General features: G+C 41.6%; 3 protein-coding genes across 5 annotated transcripts; all 3 read left to right on the top strand.

The window, feature by feature from the left end:
* The first annotated feature begins 691 nt into the window (after positions 1–691).
* Positions 692–9,770, top strand: aldocb (aldolase C, fructose-bisphosphate, b). The gene is made up of 9 exons (XM_068715872.1): positions 692–800; positions 5,780–5,896; positions 6,128–6,339; positions 6,825–6,879; positions 7,005–7,165; positions 7,335–7,418; positions 7,547–7,721; positions 8,375–8,574; positions 8,673–9,770. The coding sequence occupies exons 2-9, from the start codon at positions 5,785–5,787 to the stop codon at positions 8,763–8,765; spliced, it is 1,092 nt and encodes a 363-aa protein (XP_068571973.1). The 5' UTR covers positions 692–800; positions 5,780–5,784; the 3' UTR covers positions 8,766–9,770.
* An 868-nt stretch (positions 9,771–10,638) lies between these two features.
* Positions 10,639–15,013, top strand: pigs (phosphatidylinositol glycan anchor biosynthesis, class S). The gene is made up of 12 exons (XM_068715871.1): positions 10,639–10,694; positions 11,517–11,656; positions 11,748–11,859; positions 11,940–12,029; positions 12,128–12,219; positions 12,306–12,546; positions 12,653–12,795; positions 12,878–12,992; positions 13,088–13,233; positions 13,408–13,508; positions 13,590–13,800; positions 14,419–15,013. The coding sequence occupies exons 1-12, from the start codon at positions 10,676–10,678 to the stop codon at positions 14,695–14,697; spliced, it is 1,689 nt and encodes a 562-aa protein (XP_068571972.1). The 5' UTR covers positions 10,639–10,675; the 3' UTR covers positions 14,698–15,013.
* A 399-nt stretch (positions 15,014–15,412) lies between these two features.
* LOC137876366 (serine/arginine-rich splicing factor 1B-like) lies at positions 15,413–19,717 on the top strand. Of its 3 annotated transcripts, none has more exons than XR_011103442.1 (5): positions 15,413–15,861; positions 17,002–17,216; positions 17,304–17,476; positions 18,020–18,285; positions 18,658–19,717. XR_011103442.1 is itself a non-coding variant. In XM_068715869.1 (4 exons), the coding sequence occupies exons 1-4, from the start codon at positions 15,665–15,667 to the stop codon at positions 18,209–18,211; spliced, it is 777 nt and encodes a 258-aa protein (XP_068571970.1). In that variant the 5' UTR covers positions 15,413–15,664; the 3' UTR covers positions 18,212–19,717. The 3 variants fall into 3 exon arrangements, 1 of the variants encoding a protein (XP_068571970.1); XR_011103441.1 differs by having other exon boundaries at positions 18,020–18,743; positions 19,111–19,717; XM_068715869.1 differs by having other exon boundaries at positions 18,020–19,717.
* Positions 19,718–20,791: the final 1,074 nt, after the last annotated feature.

Below are 20,791 nucleotides of genomic sequence, written 5' to 3'. Positions count from 1 at the left end.
AAGAAAATACATTTTGTACAGTATCCTGCAGTGAACGTTTACTCAAGTGTGCGGTACTTTAGTGGAATGTATAATGTATACTTCAACTTCACTATATTCCAGAAAGTAGCATTGTACTTTTTACTTACCTACATTTATTTGAATCTGTAGTTACTAGTTACTTGACAGATTCATATTTTAGAATACGCTTATAAAATATGAAGCCTTTTTATACAGCACATTAAACTATCCAACAGTACATAAAGTCAGTATTTATTGTTAATTTTACCTTCACTAGCTTTAACATGAAACTGCAGTATTTTTCACTTTTGTCATTCTGTAATAAGTGGATGTCATTTGAGAATCGCTTTGTTATTCTCGTCATTATAATCATATATCTGGGTTTAATTGCATGGATTGTCTGGATTGGGATCTCAGTCAGAAAAAAGGTCAAACCTGTTGGTTGGACACCTATAGTTTTGATTCTGTTTAATTTGAGGCCTGGCACTGTTTTCATTTATCTTCAAACTGAGGGAAAAAACCGAGCTGTATATTAAAAACGTTTCACATCTTTTTCCTGTTTTCTTCAAAGATGCAGAATCATGCTGCATCCTTTGCACTGAGCTATGATGAGCTTACCCTGCGCATGCGCTTTATTCAGCGTTTGGACCGTCACGTGACGCTGCGATGACAGGCTCCGCCCCCCGGCTCGAGGCTTTTGTAAAGGGTCACGTTGCGCTGCAGCAGTGAAACAGGAGACCGCTCCGCATCCTCCGCACCCAGCTCACCTGCTCTCTCTTCGCCCAGACACCCATCAGCAGGTAAGAACCAAATAAAAGAAGCCACTCTTCATGTGTTATTGATATATATATATATATATATATATATATATATATATATATAAGAGAGAGAGAGAGAGAGAGAGAGATTATAACGGTATTGGGGGTGTGATGCTGCTCTAACGTCACAACATAAAGCTAACTTTATCTACATTTATTGTAACTGTAAGGCTCGTCACCTGTGGCTCATGCATCCTCACATTGGACTGTAAGCTATATCAGTCTCCGCTCTTATTGGTAGTTTTATTTAAAGTTGCGTATTTCACTCCGCCGTCGAAATATGCAACAGGAAGAGCACACAAATGATGACCTTCACAGATGAGGATTGGGCCTGTTGCGTCCGCCCTCTGTTTAAATCAACACTTCTGATGGTTCACGTGTTTAATTAATGTACATTGTGGTTATTAATCCGGATGGCAGCGGTGTAGTTGTGCCCGTCAGTGTGTATCTGTCCCTGAGCACGTAGACCTCCATGATGTGATGGGAGGCGGAGCGGCCTCAGTTTGTGGCTTCACACGTCAACGCTCTGATACAACCAGACTTCCTTTTATAATAATAATAATAAAGAATCGAACATCTATATTTCTATTGCGTCAATGGTCACTGTTCACACATACGTGAATATGTGTTTTATATAAATTTGGGTTTAGAACTAAATAAGCAGTTTCACTACGTGGGCTTGGCCTTGAGATGAGGGGCATTCTTCCCTGTTTTCTGACATTTTATAGACCAAACGATGAATAGATTGTGCTGTAGAAAATCTGCATAATAATTAATAATCTGCATCTAATGATTATTTCCATCATCGATTAATCTTTGGATTATTTTCTTTAAAAAATGCCCATAAAATGATAAAGATATTCAGTTTACAATCAAAAAAGGCTATGATACCCATACAATTATTATGCCCATTTAAACCCTTATTAAATTAATTAATTTTCTGTCAATCAACTAATTCTTTAATTGACTAATCATTTCAGATCTAGAGAAAAGAAATAAAATGGTTTATACATGGATGACAGGATGTAATTCTCATAAGCACCACATAAGAACATAGTGTACATAACATATATTAGGATATAATTTAATGTTTATGTTTATATGTAGTTTACATGTACAGATTATAGAGTAATCATATGGAGGAAAAGAAAAACCTCTATTTTAATCACATTGTCCAACTTGTCATGCAAATTATAGATTTAAATTTTACCAGTGTTTAAGGGGCATGTGTCACCTCGTGTAATCTGCACATATTCACCGGTGTCACCCTCTCTCCGTACTGCAATGCACGCAGCCTTGACGTCTGGCTCAGGTTGTTGAGCTGCATGGGAAACAGTGCTCCTGCTAGCTCTGCTGGATCAAGGCCTGAGGATAGAAACAGCCCAAACACAGGAGCGTGTTTCAAGGCCAGCACCCCGTTTGGTAACAAAACGCAGCGCTCCAAGAAGGCTTTTTAGAGCTGCCCTGTAGGAGCCATTTCACATCCTTAATGCTCATGCAGCTTGCAGTGTAGAGAAACAACCATGGTGGGTAAACCTCAAGATGGTGATAATAATACAGACAAGGCAACAAGAAATATATCCTGTTTCCTATTCAAACAGCCCTATCCCCTCCATATGCCATACATGCTTATAATATTAAAAGGCTATATGTGCCCGTCCCTGCCTACAGCCAAAACTAGTCAAATATAGTACGCAAGCTTCAAATATATTTCAGTGTCCTGCTTGCAGCAATGCTTCAAAAAAATCACCTGTTGCAGCACGATCGCTATAGATGTAGATTCTGGATTGAATTTGTCATTTTACGTATATTTGTGGTGTCTCACTACATCCTGGCTTGGTAAGTGGGCCGCATGCAGCATCAGTTTTATAGAGAAGGATTGATTGACTGTTGTAGTGTGACGTAACCATCCTGGGGTTTAATGGGTTCCCCTTAAATTAAAGGCATCCAAGTGGTATAAATGTGAGTCCGATCTGCAGTGTGATTGCTGTGCACTGCATTTGACTGCTAACATGCATGTTAACATGCAGTGGCCGTAGTCGTGAGGGGTTTTTGCATGACGCCACAGTGGGGAGTTGGCTGTTGCATCTTGATGTCGCAGTGCAGAAGTGGTGTCGGTGAGGCCGACCACGGTGCAACAGTCTGGAGAGGTACACGATGGAGAGTCAGTAAAGACAACTAAATACTAATCTCAAGCTGTCTCTCCTCTTCTCAAATGTTGTCCTATTAAAACTGCTTTTTTTTTTAATGACCATTGGCTGAAGTGCCCTCGAGCAAACATTCCATTCCTTCCCTTATCTTAAGAGGTTAAATAGGCCATCAGAATTAAAAGTTTTGAAACTTGAATCATATATCTCATTGATTTCCAGGATGTGTTAGCTACAGCAGGGATGACACATATTTCATCAATATATTTAATATTTACTTATATGAATATTTGTAGAAGAACTTTATCAGAATAAGAAATGAAGTTGACTTCAAGGTTACTCCACACCCGGGAAATTGTTTAGCAGAGGTGTTACATCTCATCCCATTATCCATGCAGTTATTACATTAAGGTTTGATATAATATAATACCGAATGTTTGGCAGTTGCTGTGCGGCGTAGCGGTACTGCTAAAACGTAATGTTATATTTCATGTAATAATTTCATGTTACGTTAACACTGAGGGAAAGACCAAGGACTTAAAAATAGACCCATCACCGTCACTCATCCAGCAGTGCATCTGTCAATACATGTTGGCATTAAATCAATATATCTTTACTGTTTGTGTGTTCCTCCATTTTGTTTCCAAAATGGCGTTTCCCTGTGCAGCATTCCCACCAGGCCTTTCAAAGCTCTCACTAGCTTGTAGTGGCTAATTGTGATGAAGGATAGTTTTATTTTCAGGGCGTACAAGATTTAAAAACGTCTCAATCCAGTTTGTTTCTGTTGTTTCTAAATGACAGCATGTGCTCAGAAGTAGAAACGTGCATTGTCTAACTATACACAGTACATAAATATTTTGAACAGTGTGTGTGTTAACCAGTATATTGCCACCAAACCTGCTCCAGGCTGATCATATGTCAGAGGTAGGTCACATGCACACAGCAGGGCATTGTCCTTCAAGGTCTTCTTTCCACGGCTTCAGGCAATATAGAAGACATTTCTAGCCTTCATTTTTGTCATTCAGCCCCATATTTCCAGTTTTAAAGCATATTTGGTAACTTTCCTTTTGTGTTTGACTGAGCATTGCATAAAATGTAGATTTCACGTTTTGCAATGTTTCCTGAGCAGAAACCAACCACACTTGACCTAAAGTCGTTGAAAATGTATTGTTGAAGCACGCAGGTGCTTCACAAAAGATAGCAAGGTATTTGCTGAGCATGACTTTTGTCTGGCCAGCAGTGGAGCAGGGATGTGCATATACACAAACACACTGAAGTCCCATACTGTATGCCCTTTATCAAGTGTAAATAGCCTCTATTATTCACTGAAGAGGTCGACATGCACCTTATACTCCTGGTTCAACTTTTCCACTCAGGGGACGTATTGTCCCCTAGCAGGCCTGACCTCTTTAATTTCACCTGCACGTAGAATTTCACTATTAGCAGTGAGCCGTGCCTGACAGTTGTGTTGCGGTAGCTGCTCACTGTTTTCATTGAGAGGCCTGTGTGTGTGTGTGTGTGTGTGTGTGTGTGTGTGTGTGTGTGTGTGTGTGTGTGTGTGTGTGTGTGTGTGTGTGCTTTAGAGGTTGTTATCTCACAGCTTTAAGCTGAGGATTAACACAAAGGATATAGGGAATGTCAGACAGTGTCCTATAAAGACCAACCTGCCTCAGTTTGACTTCCAGTGGTCAGTTTATTGTTGAGCTACACCAAACCCTCCTAGTAGTTTATTTTCTGTGTTACATGATACAATTGATGTGCTTTATATTGTAAAATCCAGTGTCCTCAGACTAAAATACAATTTATCCTAAAATAATGTTAGTCACTAAAGGAGTAGCTTCCAGCCATGAAACACAGCTGATCCAATATTCCTTGAGATGAACAAATCTATAACCAGTGACGTTCGCTGGGCGTGGCTTGGTGCGGCTGACTAGAGAGGGAAGTCACAGCTTGTTCCCTGGCAGAGCCGGCATTAGTGGGAGTGATGCGTTTCAGGAATGTGCGACAGTGGGAATTTACAAACTCCACGCACGCTCATCTTGTATGCGTCCAGTAGCCTGCCTCGGTGGGGCACAGTGTGAGGTTTAAAGGAAGCTAGATTGGGGTGATTACAAGACATGCATTCATCAAAGCAAAGACATAAAAGGGTAGGTATACGTGCAATGCACAAAGACATATATAATGACATTAAGGGGAGAACACAGGAAACCGCGGTGTGTTGCTGAGGAGAGAGAAATGAGCCGTGCTGCATGCAGTCCTGCTGCTACAATGAGGACTGTCAGCAGAATATATAGCAGCCCCGTTGCATAATCACTCCCTCTCTGTCTTCTGTGCTCCTAATGGGGGATGGGGTTACGTAACTGCTTATTTACGACAGAGTGCAGATGGGAATAGGGAACAAAATAATCTAGTTTGAAGCGCTTGTGTGCATGTCAGCACGTCGTGATAACGCCGCTGCTGCCACCAATATGGCCAGACAACATATCAAAGAGAATATTTTTCAGTTTCTTTCTATTCATATCTAACTCTTATTTGCTCTCAGGAATCAGGAAGCACATCTTCTGCTCATACTCATTGGTTTTTAATCACGACTCACATACACATGTTGGCTACTCGGATTGTGTGACTTGAAGTGCCATCTTGTAGGACTTTTGTCCCTTTCACCCATCCTCCCGCCCTGACTGAGAAGAGCTTAGTGCTGCAGCAAGGTAGACAATAGAGGGACAAAACAATGAGGCCGCCGCTGGGCAGTCTTCCATGTCGAAACAATGTGACCTCTTCATGGCTTCTCTCTCTGCTCTCTCTCTGTTTCAGCCACCATGACTCACCAGTATCCCGCACTGACTCCTGAGCAGAAGAAGGAGCTGCAGGACATCGCAGAGAGGATAGTCGCTCCAGGAAAAGGCATCCTTGCAGCCGATGAATCCACCGGTACGCATGCGTGTGTGTGTGTGTGTGTGTGTGTGTGTGTGTGTGTGTGTGTGTGTGTGTGCTTTACCAACATCACTAAAGATATTTCTTGTGAAGTTCATCACGCAGGAGGAACAATATGATGCATAGATAGATAGATACAAATGTCACAAAATCATCAGTCCTGATCTTCTACTGTTCATCAAGTCCGAGTCATGACTGAGTACCTATGTGTGTGTGTGTTGCTTACAGGCAGCATGGGGAAACGTTTGAACCCCATCGGGGTTGAGAACACAGAGGAGAACAGGCGTCGCTACCGCCAGCTGCTCTTCACAGCCGACCAGCGCATCGACAACTGCATCGGAGGCGTCATCTTCTTCCACGAAACCCTCTACCAGAACACAGACGATGGCACTAACTTCTCCCAGCTCATCCGGGACCGGGACATTGTTGTTGGCATCAAGGTATGCAACACTCGATGAAACCTCCAGAGTAGACCTCTTTAGTTGAAAAATAGTGGGTTTTATTTCTCTTGGAAGCTCGGCCTTCTTTTATTGACTGTTTGCTTTGCCTCTGGATGTCCCCACAGCGTTGATATTATACTACAGCCAAGTATTTCAGTTCAGCAGTCAAAAACGTCATCATTTGTTTGGCTGGTAATACTAGAAAGACTCCTACGTGTATATGAAAACACAGACTCCTTGTCAGCATGTTTAGACACACACACACACACACACACACTCGCAGATCAGGAAAAACTGGGTGAAAGAGAACAAATGTTCAGGAAAGTTGTGTTTAGCTAAGAAAGGGAATTTGTATCAGATGCTCTGCATGATGTACGCTGTCATATTATAGAAGCAAAAAATGGTTCACTTGAGAATTTTTTCATCGTGATACAATATCACATGTACAACATTAATTTAAACAAAGTCTGCTTCCCTCTGTACAGGTGGACAAAGGTGTTGTGCCCCTCGCTGGAACAAATGGAGAGACCACCACTCAGGGTAGGTGTGACATAAGCAACACACGCTCTCAAAGCCTCACACACTACCAAAAACCCAATGCCGTGTTTCTGACTGACGGTTCTGTGTGTGTGTGTTTGTGTGTGTGTGTGTGTGTTGAAGTGCAGGTTTGGACGGGCTGTCTGAGCGCTGTGCGCAGTACAAGAAGGACGGCGCGGACTTCGCCAAGTGGCGCAGTGTGCTAAAGATCAGCGACACCACGCCCTCTGAGCTGGCCATCCAAGAGAACGCTAATGTTCTGGCACGATATGCCAGCATCTGCCAGCAGGTTGGTGTGTGATTACGGAGGGTTTTGTTTAGTAGAGTTAAAGATATTTTTATTTATTTTATGATTAAATGACTTGAGGACACTTTTGAACATTATAACAAACTCTTGGATATGATCCATATCTAATATGAGAGTTTGCTTTAAACATATACTTTGTAATGTCTCCTAGAATGGTATTGTTCCTATTGTGGAGCCTGAGATCCTTCCTGATGGAGACCATGACCTGAAGCGTTGCCAGTACGTCAGTGAGAAGGTGAATATACTGAAGACTATATATATATATATATATATATATATATATATATATATATATGACACAAACCAGTGTAAACGTCCCGTAAAGTTTCTGTTTGACTACATGCGTCTCTCTCCTGCTGCTAGGTCCTAGCTGCAGTCTACAAGGCCCTGTCAGACCACCATGTGTACCTGGAGGGGACTCTGCTGAAACCCAACATGGTCACACCTGGACACGCTTGTCCCACCAAGTACAGCAGCGAGGAAATCGCGATGGCTACCGTCACCGCCCTGCGCCGCACCGTGCCTCCTGCTGTCACAGGTCAGAGACGGACCTCAAAACTACTAATTTATTATTCTAAAAATACACTTGTTCCTATAGTATAAATAATGCATTGTGTAAATTCTTTATTTGTATTATTTCTGAATAATTTTCCCATATATTTGTCTGGAAATTATTCTGTGATTTGATACAGAATTTAAGTGAAATTGAGATACATTTAAGACTGTTATTGTATTTTAGTCAGTATTTAATTTAGCTGCATTATGTACATTTAAACAGTTTAATTAAAGTAAATATGTATTCATTACGCATTTATTGCTGTTCAATTGTTCTGTATTAATTGAATTGTATGCTTGCTTTCATAACTGACCTGCTGTGCTATGACTTCAGAGTATGTTAGCTTAGCTTATAATTGGAATGAATTAATTGGATGCGTACCAGTCCAGTGCTGCCTCCATTTTACATATAATTAGTGCCAAATTACAATACAGTACTTTCTGGAAAATTACATAAGAAATTATTTGGATGTATTGCAAGAGAATGCATTGTTAAACATCAAGATACCTTATTTGTTCCACGTGCTAGTATTAAGATGGCCAGATCATTTCCATTTATAGAATTTGAAGGCTTCAGTGTTGTATGAAATCAAGTTTGAGAAGATAAATAATGTCTGTATTTGTTTTTTTTCTCAGGAGTGACATTCCTGTCAGGTGGCCAGTCTGAAGAAGAGGCCAGCGTGAACCTTAACGCCATTAACAACTGTCCACTCGCCAAGCCCTGGGCGCTGACTTTCTCCTACGGCCGCGCCCTGCAGGCCTCTGCCCTGAACGCATGGAGAGGAGAGCTGAGCAACGAGAAGGCCGCCACCGAGGAGTTCATCAAACGCGCAGAGGTCTGATAAAACTGAAAAAAAAAAAGAACTGTGAGAATGTTACCGAAACTCCCTTTGTGCGATGCTGTTAACGGACCTTTTTTTCATCTCTTCTTCAGGCAAATGGTCTGGCTGCGCTCGGCAAGTATGAGTCTTCTGGAAGCGGAACCGCCGCGGGAAAATCCCTCTACGTGGCTAATCATGCCTACTAGACATCCGCCACATTACACTGTGGTCTAGTTATAGTCTTATATCTGCTCTGCTGTTCCCCCTCACTCCTCCATCAATCACAGGCCTGCGCTGTCTACTGTACTTTAGAGATGTCAGAGTTAATATAAATTACATGATTAGAAGTGTATTTAAAAACATAATGGGAAACTAACATACTAAAGGGAACAGGCTTGTTTTTATTTCTACACAACCAAACAAATCAAAACTACGCGGAAAACTATTTTATGTCATGTCAGAGATAGGAAATCAGAGGCTAAAAAATGTTAACAGTAGATCACAATAATCAGTCAGGATTCTGTCTTACTTTCCACATGATAAATCTTGAGCCACTCCCAAATAGGGAGATGTGTGTGTGTCGGTGTGTCGGTGTTTCGCTTCTGTCAAAATGCAGTATTGGCTCATCCTTAAAGCGCTAAACTAACATCCTGCCTGACAGTGAGACCAACTGATTATTAGTGGCATCGGCATATCCATTAAAGGACAACAGATTAAGACAAACAGTGTGAAGACATTGACTTTTCAGATTTAAGTTGATCTTTTGAGCGACTGTCCAAGAGTGCGGAGTGCTTGAAGCTCCAGCAGAGTTCTGTAGACCCTCACCAGGATTCATCTTAATCTTAACATTTCTGTTCACACGCCTCTAATCACCACTAATCAAAGAACATCTTGTGTCAGTCTATTCTCAGTATAACATTATCTTTAAATTACATGCAGTAATTAATGTATTCAGTTGTGTGAAGGTGTCGATATTATGTGATGCTTGTGTGTGTCTCATCCCCCCCTCCCTCCTGATTCCCCCAGCCCCCCCCACAGGAGATGAGATGGTATCTATTGATATAATGTGGACCAATTCGTGGGGTTAGCAGCAGGGGGAATCAGTCACTGCTGTGTTGGAGTACTGTGATGTGTGTGATGTTAATATTGTTCTTGAATCACTTTGTGTGTCAAATAGTGGAGAAAAATAAACCTAAGAACTAAAAAAACTAGCCCGAAATCTCTTTGTGTTACTGACTCTATTCTTATGATGTCTATACTAAAATTGTATCTTTGGATGCAATTTTATTCTGCACGCTTTACTCTTGTCAAAGCCGTCATGCAATAGCCTTCTTGTATCACTTCACATATTATGTTCACCCAGCTTATTTACTTCCAGTTAGTTAATTATAGTGGTGGGAGAAGTATTAAGCCAAAAAAAAATAACCTACTTTTACTATTGTATATGATGTTTTACTGGTGCATTAGTGTAGAAGTTTATGGTTGTGCAAATTTCAACAACTTTGCACACTTTTGGGTAGTCTACAGTAATACATCATATTCTATATGAACATGTTTGTAGCGTAGCTGTCCTGTGCAAACCACACTTCTCTAGAAAGTAAACTTTTCATGAGCTCAGAAAAATGACAAAAAGTGATGCATTTTCCAGCTGATCAAAGAGGGTTTTAAATATATTTTAGTATAAGAAGTAAGCACATTTCTTCTACCCATTAAGGAGCACTTCATCCTTAACACAATACAGCTAAATCTTGCATTTGTGGCTTGAAGGTTATACCAGGAAGTCACCAGAACTATCCTGAGATCAGCTTGATCATCATTATCATCATCATTAGTAAGCCTCAAAATGTATATAGTCTTGACATAAAACAAGTAAGTGACTTAAGGTTTCTTTTTCTGGTCAAATTTGTATTTAAGGACAAATATAAGCGTTTATTTAAGCCACCACGTGGGGCGCTGGTTGCCAATTTCTCACATTGTGTTTGTGCGTTTAAAATGCCCACCGCAGGTAACTGTGGTACCACATGAACCGCCCCGTTTAGTTCTTAATTTCGATCATGTGACATTTGACTGTACTGTTTTGGATAACAAACGCACCCATTTCAGCTCATTGACAGAAATGGCTACCACGGAAGTGGGTGAGTAGCTTCATAACTGAATCACGTTTTCATGATTTCCCTCCTTCTTAAAGGCAGCATTCATACCCGTTTACAGCCGTTTGTTAGAGCGCGTTTCACACGTACAATCTTTACAACAGACCCAAGCACAAGGCTGCTTTCTCAACGGTCAGACCCTCTGAAGCTAACAGTTAGCTAGCAGCAGTTAGCTAGCAATGAAGCCCTCCCTCAGCTGTCACTATTCTAGTTCTAGTATTCATCATTATATATGTTTTATTTCACAATTAACAACAACATTATAGTTCCTGAAATCTCGACAAATAGAGTAAAACTCCTTATTTCTCCGTATTTTGTATTTTTCTAGTTTTAAAACCAAACCTGGTCATGCAGCCATTTAACATCACTGTGTGTTGACCAAATTATGTTGACTATAGCTTAACGTTACATCTTTGCATCTTAATACTTAATACTCGTCATTAATGGGCTAATCAGATATGTAAACATATTATTCAATCAATGGCCAATCCTTTGCATGCCCTGTACTTTGAGATATCAATATGTCATGATACAGGAACTTTTTTGGAAACCCATTTGACAAGCTGTTAATGTATATAATAATGAGACAGAAATATATGTTCTTGTTTAGTCTAGTGTCAAATCAAGGTATTTGTCACACTAATATACATGTATTACAGTCCTGTGCATTGATTTGATAATCAACCAGAGATAATACAGGAACAGCAAACAAAGTGTAAATGGAAAACTCTTGACGGTTGTAACGTCTGTATGTCCAGTAATGCCTCGAGGCTCACCTGTCTCACTGTCTGTCTGTCTGTCTCTCAGAGCGTAGGCGAGGCCACCTGGCTGCTCTGTCCATAGCAGCAGTGGTCATCATCGTGGGCGTCCCTTTGTGGTGGAGAACCACTGAGACGTACCGTGCCTGGCTGCCTGTCAGTCAGATAAATGAGTTGTCTAATCTGCAGGTTCGTTCATGCTTCCTGCTATTAATTACATATTGCTGTCTTGTTATCCATTTTATCCTCTCATGTGTAATACATGTTTATTTATCTGTAGCTACAGTTGAGTGCTGATGTGGAGGTTGTGTTTGCACGTGGAACGGTGACAGCGGAACAGCAGAAGAAGTTCCCACTGACACAGACACAGGATGAGGAACACACAGTCGATGGTGATTTATTAATGCAGTCGTTGTTTTGTCTTGTGGTTACACTGCAAGGTAATAAATGCCTCAAATTCTTTTGTTTCCAGAGGACACCGCTTTGAGGTACAGGTATGAGACAAAGTACCGCACAGCTACGATCATGGAGGAGGACGCCCTGAACCAGCCCACTGCTGCAGGTAAGATGTTGTCTGCCTGTCAAATCGGGCATTCAGCTCTTTTGCTAACATCAGTGTGAGACCACGGGTCATAATTTCTCTCGTTCTTCTGTTTACAGAGGCAGATCTATCTCTGCACACGCTCAGTGAGAGTCCGTGTGGCTCTTTGGTTGTGTACGTGATCCCAGAGTCATCTTCACTGCTGCCTGAGGTTAAAACTCTCTTTTCAAATTCTTCTTCTTTTTGTTTCCCTTGTATTTAGTTTAGTAGTAGATAATATACCTTCATGCCTCTTAGGATGTGGACGTGTATGTCGGTCAGCGGCGGACAGCCCTGCTGCGTATCGGTGCCCAGATGAGAGTGGGCAAGACACTGGATCAGTTACTGGCTCACCTGGAGCCGCGGATCAAGCAGGTGCTGCAGGTGATGTCGTTCAGCCACACCGACATCACCGCGGCCCTCAGCGACAGAGTCCGCCTCAGCCCTGGCAACAAAGAGAGCATCGCTGACAGTATGAGAGCCTTTAAATCCAGCCCAGGTTGGTCTTTGTTTCAGCATAGAGTGGACCAATTTGGTTTCCTTATCCAGTCAGTGTGTGCTTTAACTATGTAACCAGTGTTTTCCTGTTCTTATCTTCTCTTTAGGTTATGAGATAACATTCAGTCTGCTGAACCCAGACCCAAAGTCACACCGGCTGCACTGGGACATAGAGGGTGCTGTGCAGACCTACATCCAACCTTTGCTCACAAAACTGGCCTCTGTGGCCAACTTTAGCATTGACTCTCAGGTAATGTGTGTGCAAATGTGTGAATATGCACAGTTACAGGATGCTCAGCCATCGTATGTTAATGAACATATTCTCCTTACAGACCTTATACTACGCCATGCTCGGTGTCAACCCGCGCTTTGACAGCAGCCTCGGTGCCTACACACTCAATTCTGACAGCCTTGCCCATGTGATCAACCCTGTGGAGGCTAGACTTGGTAAAAGAACACACACTGAATGGGTATCAAATGTGGTGTAATGTTGTCCTGAGGTATTTATATATAACTGTCTTTTTTTTGTATTTGATTTTAAGGCTCAAATGCTGCATCTTCCAACCCGGTGTTGAATTTTCTTCTGTACGTCCCGGATGCCCATCATTCACCTCTTCACATTCATGACCGCAAGAAACAGGAAGTGCCCTCTAATGCGTTTCACTCTCCACGTTGGGGTGGAATTATGGTAAAATAATCTTACGGCAACACTGGGTGACAGTGGTTTAAATACTATGAATACATTTTAAGTGAATATGTTGTATATTACTAATAATTTGTTCCGTATATAGTGATTTTGCACTCTTCATTTGGCATTTTGGGTGCTGATCAACCAAATAATCTCTTATCCATGTTGTTATAGATCTATAATGTTAATGGTTTCTATGGACCAGAGGCTGTATTCCCTGTTGATGTCAACATCGACATGGCCAAAGTCATGGGAGTCTTCCTCGCACAGCTTCGGTAAGTGGACACCTACAGTACGACAGGCGTATAGCTTTTCATGTAAACACGAGGTAACTCTGCTGCACCGTGTCCTGCCAGACTGTTGCTGGGTGTGCAGACGTCCACCGCGCCCTCTGGCTTCCTGGTGGCCCCGTGTGGCAGCACAGGACTGGCCGATTGGGAGCTGGACCGTCTCATGTGGAGTCGGAGTGTGGAGAATGTTGCAACAGCAACCACAACCATCACGTCACTAGCACAGCTGTTGGACCAAATAGGCAACATTGTTATCAATGACAACATTGCTGAACAGGTAAGAGGCACACACACACACTTGCATTAATCAGTAGGTTTCTATAAGTTACCTTTGACTAGCTTGGTTCCAGACCTCTGAAACACCTTCCACATCTCTGATTTGTTAAGCGATTCAAACAGGTCTGGTGTTGTGCTCATCGACACCTGTTCCCAGTTAGAGAAACTATTGACCAGTCAGAGCTTAGTAGGTGATAAGTAAGAACGAGGACATCATCAGCTTGAGTAGCTAAGATAGCTTCGAACCTAGCTACATCCATGAAAAATATAAACAGAAAAGATGATATGCATGAAATAGATGCAGCAGTACATGTTGTAATTAGAAATAACTAAAATTATTTTTGTGCATTTTATGCCTTTTTATTAGATTATTAGAGGGACATTGCTCTTCATGTAATGCAACTTAAACCCCCAACATATATATATTTGATCAATGTGAAAAACACTATTTTAACTGCTACTAGAAACTTCTACAGCAGCTTCCATGTTAATAAGAAAGCTGCTTATACAAACACAATGTCAGGTTGAATGAATGAATGAACAAATTACAGTGCTTAATTTGGTATTTGAACTCTAAAAGAAGTTGCCTATTATACTATTCTGTCTCATATTTCCTCAGGTGTCCAGTGCCGTCACATCTCTTCAGCTGGCTGTGGCTGAGTTGGAGGCCGGGAACCTCCGCTTTGCTCTGCAGTACAGTAAAGAGGCCATCCTGGCATCAGAGAGGGCCTTCTTTGACCCTTCACTTCTGCATCTCCTCTACTTCCCTGATGACCAGAAGTTTGCCATCTACATACCGCTCTTCCTGCCTATGTGTGTGCCTATTCTTCTGTCGCTGCTCAAAATAGTGTCTGACGCTCGACAGAAACGCAGAGAGAAGCAAGCCAAAAAGGACTGAGGATGCATGAAGGGAAGATGTGATGAACAGGTGGTCTGAACAAAACACACGTTATGAACTGTTTGGTCAGTGGCCTCGACATTTAGGTACAGAAGTGTGCATGAAGAAAGACTCATTTGCAGCATTGGGGTGTGGAAATTACAAAACAGTCATTTATTGTTTCATGTAAGGAATTGTGTTTACTTTAAGATTTTAATGAATGGCTGCCGACGCTGTGTATACTGGAAAGCTTGAATTGTTGTAAATGTGCACAAATTTTATATTTGAATTCCACTTTCTTTTCTAAATTATTAACAAATAAAAACTTAAGTTGTAACTCGTGTTTTTTTTCTCTGTGGTTTGCAAGATAAGACCGGCACTGCTGAAGCAATTCACAGCAATTTTGTCCATTAGAATTAACACAAGGTCCACTTGCTAATTATTTTTTACAGAGCTTTCAATCCCATCTCTCTGTCTTCATTAACATAGTTGTTTGTAACTCAGTGTTTTTTGTCTTGCTAAACAAAATATGAAAATATTTTCATATGATTAAAAGCTTCAGAAAAGCTCCTTTATGAACCTTGAGGTGAGATTTTTATCAACCTTTGTTTCAAAGGCTAGAGGTTTTTGTTTTAAGCTCAACGGGATGGAGGACACTTCCGCTGCTGTGCGGTAGGTGACGGTGTGCGCACATTTAAAGGTGGTTGTGATCCGTCGCACCACAGAAGAAGAGCGCTTTGTTGGAGGAAGGCTACGTTCTCGGCGCACAAGTTTTAGCTCGTGTTCATTTTTATATTTGTGACATCCACCCCGTGGGTTTCAGCTGTACCGTTAGCTACACAGCTATCAAGTAATTTGCCGTCTATATATTCTATCCAGTGATCTACCTAAGCGCCATCTTAACGTCTGTTCGACCGGAGAAGATCTGCTCGGCCAGCTTTGCTAACTTCCTTAGCTAGCTGTTATTGTTAGCTAGTTCTGTGCTAACATGTCTGGCGGAGGAGGTGTAGTTCGAGGACCGGCAGGGAGTAACGATTGTCGTATATACGTGGGGAATCTCCCCCCTGATATCCGCTCAAAGGACGTGGAAGATCTGTTCTACAAATACGGAGCAATCCGCGATATCGATCTGAAGAACCGAAGAGGAGGACCGCCGTTCGCCTTCGTGCAGTTCGAGGACCCGAGGTGAGCTGTGTTCTCCCGCCACGCTCCGTTGTTACCGTCGGTCTGCACGTGTTTCCAAAGGATTTATCTATAAAACAACCATCAATGGACACATACACACACCCGGTTGTGAGTTTGTTAGGTATAACCTGCAACAAATAACACAGTTTTGAAGGTTAAAATGATAAAACTGTTTCTTACGTTATTGATTGATTTACGTGGTCATTTTGGAGGGAGTATTTTGTGGCGCTATTGACGATTTTATTACAGAGATGCGTTTCTAATATTTTGTCAACCCTAATTTACTGCATTCGTTTTAGCAAACGCGTGGCGTGTCCAATAAAAATCGTATTTGCTTATAAATAAACGATGGATTGGTTCCACCGAAACCTTGTTCTCACCAAACGTTTGCTTTTCTAAATTACCAACAACCTGACCCACCAGTTTGTTGGTAAAACTAAAGGTGTAAAGCTGCAGTCAGTGGTGTAGTGGAGGGTATAAGGGGTTTATATTACACCCACCTATCTGGCAAAAGCCTTCTGAACGCATGAGAGTATGCCCACTTCTAAATAACTCGCCCATCTAGTAGGACACCCACCTCTGCAATGATTTAATTGATTAGTTGAGAAAAGTGATAAATCATTCAATTCATTTTTCAAAATTCCCGTCCCAGCTTTTCAAATGTGGAAAGTGCTGCCTTTTGTTGTAACATTTCTTGATCTTGAGGCCAAAGACTAAATGATGAAGGACTAAAAGCTCTTTCCTCACACAGACTATTAAAGCAACTAATTGACAACTAAAATGTTCAGAGTTCGACTAAGACTGGATGATTTTTTAAATTTATTTTTTCAAAGCTCTTTAAACTGTTTTTATATTAATAGTTTCCTGTATGAATCTATGAGGCCACACATGGGTTTATATTAACATGAAGAAAAGAGGAGTAGTCGACTGCAGGGAAGTGAACAAATTTAATGTGCTCAACACAGGGAATTTTGTCAGGGAATAAACAAATTCAGTTTCTCCACTGGTTTACTCAGTTTAGTTTGCAAGATGATGTTACGATCAATAAATCGGCTGAACTGATATCTTAGGCCCTTAACTAGTAAAGCGCTGTGAATTTAGCTGATGGAAGTTTGATTTTTAACTGTCTGATTTTCACAGGGATTCTGAGGATGCTGTCTATGGGCGTGATGGTTATGACTACGACGGCTACCGCTTGCGCGTTGAGTTTCCCAGAAGTGGACGAGGGGGAGGAGGAGGAGGCGGTGGTGATCGCGGCGGCGGCGGTGGGGGTGGTGGAGGGGGACCAATGGGACCCCAGAGGGGAAGGCATGGTCCGCCCTCTCGACGCTCGGAGTACAGGGTTCTTGTGTCAGGTGGGTGATGTTTTGTCCCTCTGTACTTCTCTCTTTACCAAAGTGTATAAATTAAAGTATGAGTCTCACACCATGTTCTCCTGTCAGGTCTTCCGTCCAGTGGAAGCTGGCAGGACCTGAAGGATCACATGCGAGAGGCAGGTGATGTATGTTATGCTGATGTGTACCGCGATGGCACCGGGGTAGTTGAGTTTGTACGCAAAGAAGACATGTCCTACGCTGTCCGTCAATTGGACAACACCAAGTTTCGTTCTCACGAGGTACGTATGGGGCTGCAGCCTCGAGCTAACTTAATAAGGAATGGTTTTCTCAAAGGAAGAAGGTGGAAATGACTGGGCAGTAAGTAAATGCCAGCGTTAGGTTTGAATGGTTGTTCAATGTTTTTCATCATAATTCTATGCCTGTCGCTTGTGTAGTGAGGATAACTAATGGTAGCGTGGAAAGAATATGCTTGGCTTATTTATCAGAACATCTTGGCCAAATATACGTAGATATGTTGTGGTTCAAGTGAAGACTTGACGTTTTGTTTGAGTTACTGTTTTGTTATTTATGTGAATTCTTGAGCACATTTAGAAATGACGATAGCTGGCTCTATAAATTACCCTTCTAGTTTATTTAAATATTTCATCTATCCATTTCCTACCCTGAGGTGGGCCTCAGAGGTTTGAAAAAGCTGAACTAGTGAACCTCAAAACAGATATTTTTGTAAGTCAAGCAGAGGTTTTGAAGATGACAAAGACAACTTGCACATGCTAATTGATGCTGGGTTATGTGTGTGTGTGTGTGTGTGTGTGTGTGATTAGGGAGAGACTGCCTACATTCATGTGAAGGTGGACGGTCCTCGCAGCCCGAGCTATGGCCGCTCTCGCTCTCGTAGCCGGAGCCGTAGCCGCAGTCGTAGCCGCAGTCCCAGCCCGAGCCAAAGCAAGAGTGGGTCCCGTCGCAGCAGAGGGTCTCCCCGTTACTCTCCCCGCCGCTCCCGCTCCCGCACCTAGAGCCACCACAGCTGACGCTAAATGGTGTGACTCTGGAGCCGGAGAGGAAGTCTTCACATCACTCAACAAATCCTGTATACTCATCACGGATCATCTCATGATACCTGTTTACACTGTCTTCTTGTGTATCTCCCCCCCTCCCCACTCTCTCTCTCTCTCTCTCTCTCACACACACACACACACACACACACACACACACACACACACACACACACACACACACACACACACACACACTCTTTTTGTTTCAGTTTTCTTATTTAGATATCATTTTTTGTCCACGGACCCATTCTTCCTTGTCCCTTTCTCACCATCAGTTTTCTGATCTGTCACCCTTCCCTATACTTTTCTTCTACTTGTCCTCGTACGCTTTTTTGTTTTGAAGATTCAACTTCTTTAAAGCATATACTACTGTCCTTTTGACCCTCTTGTGTGTCTCTCTGTAGAGTTCAGAGGAACAGGATAGGATGGGAACAGAGGAAACAGTTCATATTAGGATAAACAGGAGGAGGAGTCAAATATGGCACCAATGGTATGATGGCTGTGCCTTGTCAACTGTGAAATCTGCATTATAAGGCTGTTCAGTTTTTTAAACATGCACTTGACAATAGAGTGCTGTTGTTGAATGTTTTCAGTTGTAACAAGTTCTGTATACCACTTTGTATTTGGAGACTCAAAACTTGTGGTTTGTTGTTTTTCTTTTTTGCTTTTGCTCGTCTTCGTCTTTTAGTCTCCAAAGTAAATTTTAGTTGTTTGGGAATGATTATATAGGGTGTTCCCTGTTTTTCACCAAGTAAACTCCCTCGTAGATGCATTTATTGACATTTTTAATTTTGGTAATTTCTGAAGGTGTGATTCTAACTTGCCTCCTTCTCTTTGGTTCTGCTGGTATTCTGAAGGTTTGGACTGGGCTCATTGTCCCCCCATTCCGGAGCCGGATCAGGATTCAGGATCAGAGCAGGATTAGGATTAGGCTTCAGGATGGATACATGGATCAGGAGCATGGGAGCATTTTACCGGGAGATGATCCTGACCCCTGGCCCTGTCCACATAACCCCGTCAAACCGGAAATAGGGAAATATTCAAACCAAATTGGCTTTCAAATAATCCAAATTAAATTTTTTTTTCTCCATTTTGTGTGGGACCTCAGAGACACAATTACTGCCGGCACTGTGACAACCGATTATTTTCAGATTTTTGTTTTTCAAAATTATTTTAAAAAACCCGAAAAAGAGGAGCTCAGCTCAAAACCAGGAGGAGGGCTGGGAGGTGCAGGATGGATCCACACGCTTAAGGAGAGTGGTAAATAGTGAGCGGCCATTAACAGCGGAGTAGGGAGGGAAGAGGGAGGACTGGGACGCGACAAGGGAATGTGACCTTAACGTGGTTTGTATCTTTTTCTTAGGTCAGTCTTTTGCTGCAGACGATGATTTGATTGATTTTCTTAAGTATGATCTCCAGTATCCTAAAGCTTTATTCTCTTTTAATAAAAATTTCAATAACATAGGTCAAGTGTGTGTTTTTATTGGGTTTTTTCCCCACAGTATGTCTAATACCACAAAAGGTACCTTCAGCCACCAAATACATGCAGTAGATTTAAAAAGTAAAATATTTTCCTCTGAAAACTAGGGAACTATGGTATATAGTTGGAGCATTTTACCAGCAGAGGATCCAACCCCTGTCCCATGAGCTATAACCCCATCAAATAGTGGAATATTCAAACTAAATTGGCCATCAGACAAAAAGTTTATTTTTGTGTGGGATCTCAGAGATGCAGTCACAGATGAGTGATTGTTTGGATTATACTTAAAAAAAAAAAAAAAAAAAAAAATCTAAATGGGGAGGAGGGCTGAGAGGTACATCCATGATTCAAGTGCAAGAAGAGATAAATAGTGGGTAGTCATTAAGGAAAGAGATCTGTGAGGCAATCTATTCAATAAAAAATACATTTAAACTTTATTTTTGGCTTTTTTTCAGTGTGTTCTGTACAGTCCATGTAATAGATTCCAGTGAAACGAAGTAAAGAGCACAAAAATTAAAGACAAGATGAAAAGTGCAGCTTCAGACTTACATCTGACTAGACTGAAGGGTTTTTGTGGACTTGTGTGGTATTCTGTGGCTAAGAAAATCCCTGTTTAAATAGTCTGTGTGCATTTGTACATGAATTGACACTAACCGGAAGGATGATTCCACTTTTGTAGGGGCAGGGTTTCCATCTTTTATGTCACCAAAAATTCACTGAAGATCACAGACCCTGTCCTACAATTCTCATTTGTCCCCAAATAAAGAAAAAAGGTCTGTCTGTTTGGTGAGCCTGTAGGCATTAAAGCAGAGGGAAATCCCAATTATGAAATATTGTTAGTGCGTGAGTTAGAAACTGTAAGCCACTTGTGCTAATTCTCCCGTTACTACCTTTACTTTAATTCTAACTGTGTACTCAAGCCTTGATCCCTAAGTAATCCCCTAAAGATCCCCTCCAGACATTTTTAAGAACAAAAAAAAATCTTCAAATTTAAAAATCCAGGATGTATATGTAAATATTGTTCATTACATATGTTTGTGTAATACGCATGTGTCCCA

The sequence above is a fragment of the Cebidichthys violaceus genome, unplaced genomic scaffold (genome assembly GCF_023349555.1).
Source record: "Cebidichthys violaceus isolate CVI_PGR_0920_01 unplaced genomic scaffold, fCebVio1.0.p SCAF_20, whole genome shotgun sequence".
In the NCBI taxonomy this organism is placed as follows: Eukaryota; Metazoa; Chordata; class Actinopteri; order Perciformes; family Stichaeidae; genus Cebidichthys; species Cebidichthys violaceus.
Note: the sequence above shows the minus strand (reverse complement) of the source record. Positions and strands in the feature narration are given on the sequence as shown.

Excerpts from the sequence above, each read along its gene's own strand:
- aldocb (XM_068715872.1), top strand. The coding sequence starts at position 5,785 with ATGACTCACCAGTATCCCGCACTGACTCCTGAGCAGAAGAAGGAGCTG. Across the intron at positions 5,897-6,127 it reads TGCAGCCGATGAATCCACCG|GCAGCATGGGGAAACGTTTG; the intron begins GTACGCATGCGT and ends TGTTGCTTACAG. Across the intron at positions 6,880-7,004 it reads TGGAGAGACCACCACTCAGG|GTTTGGACGGGCTGTCTGAG; the intron begins GTAGGTGTGACA and ends GTTGAAGTGCAG.
- pigs (XM_068715871.1), top strand. Across the intron at positions 11,657-11,747 it reads ATGAGTTGTCTAATCTGCAG|CTACAGTTGAGTGCTGATGT; the intron begins GTTCGTTCATGC and ends ATTTATCTGTAG. Across the intron at positions 12,796-12,877 it reads ACTTTAGCATTGACTCTCAG|ACCTTATACTACGCCATGCT; the intron begins GTAATGTGTGTG and ends TTCTCCTTACAG.
- LOC137876366 (XM_068715869.1), top strand. The coding sequence starts at position 15,665 with ATGTCTGGCGGAGGAGGTGTAGTTCGAGGACCGGCAGGGAGTAACGAT. Across the intron at positions 15,862-17,001 it reads GTGCAGTTCGAGGACCCGAG|GGATTCTGAGGATGCTGTCT; the intron begins GTGAGCTGTGTT and ends TGATTTTCACAG. Across the intron at positions 17,217-17,303 it reads GTACAGGGTTCTTGTGTCAG|GTCTTCCGTCCAGTGGAAGC; the intron begins GTGGGTGATGTT and ends TTCTCCTGTCAG.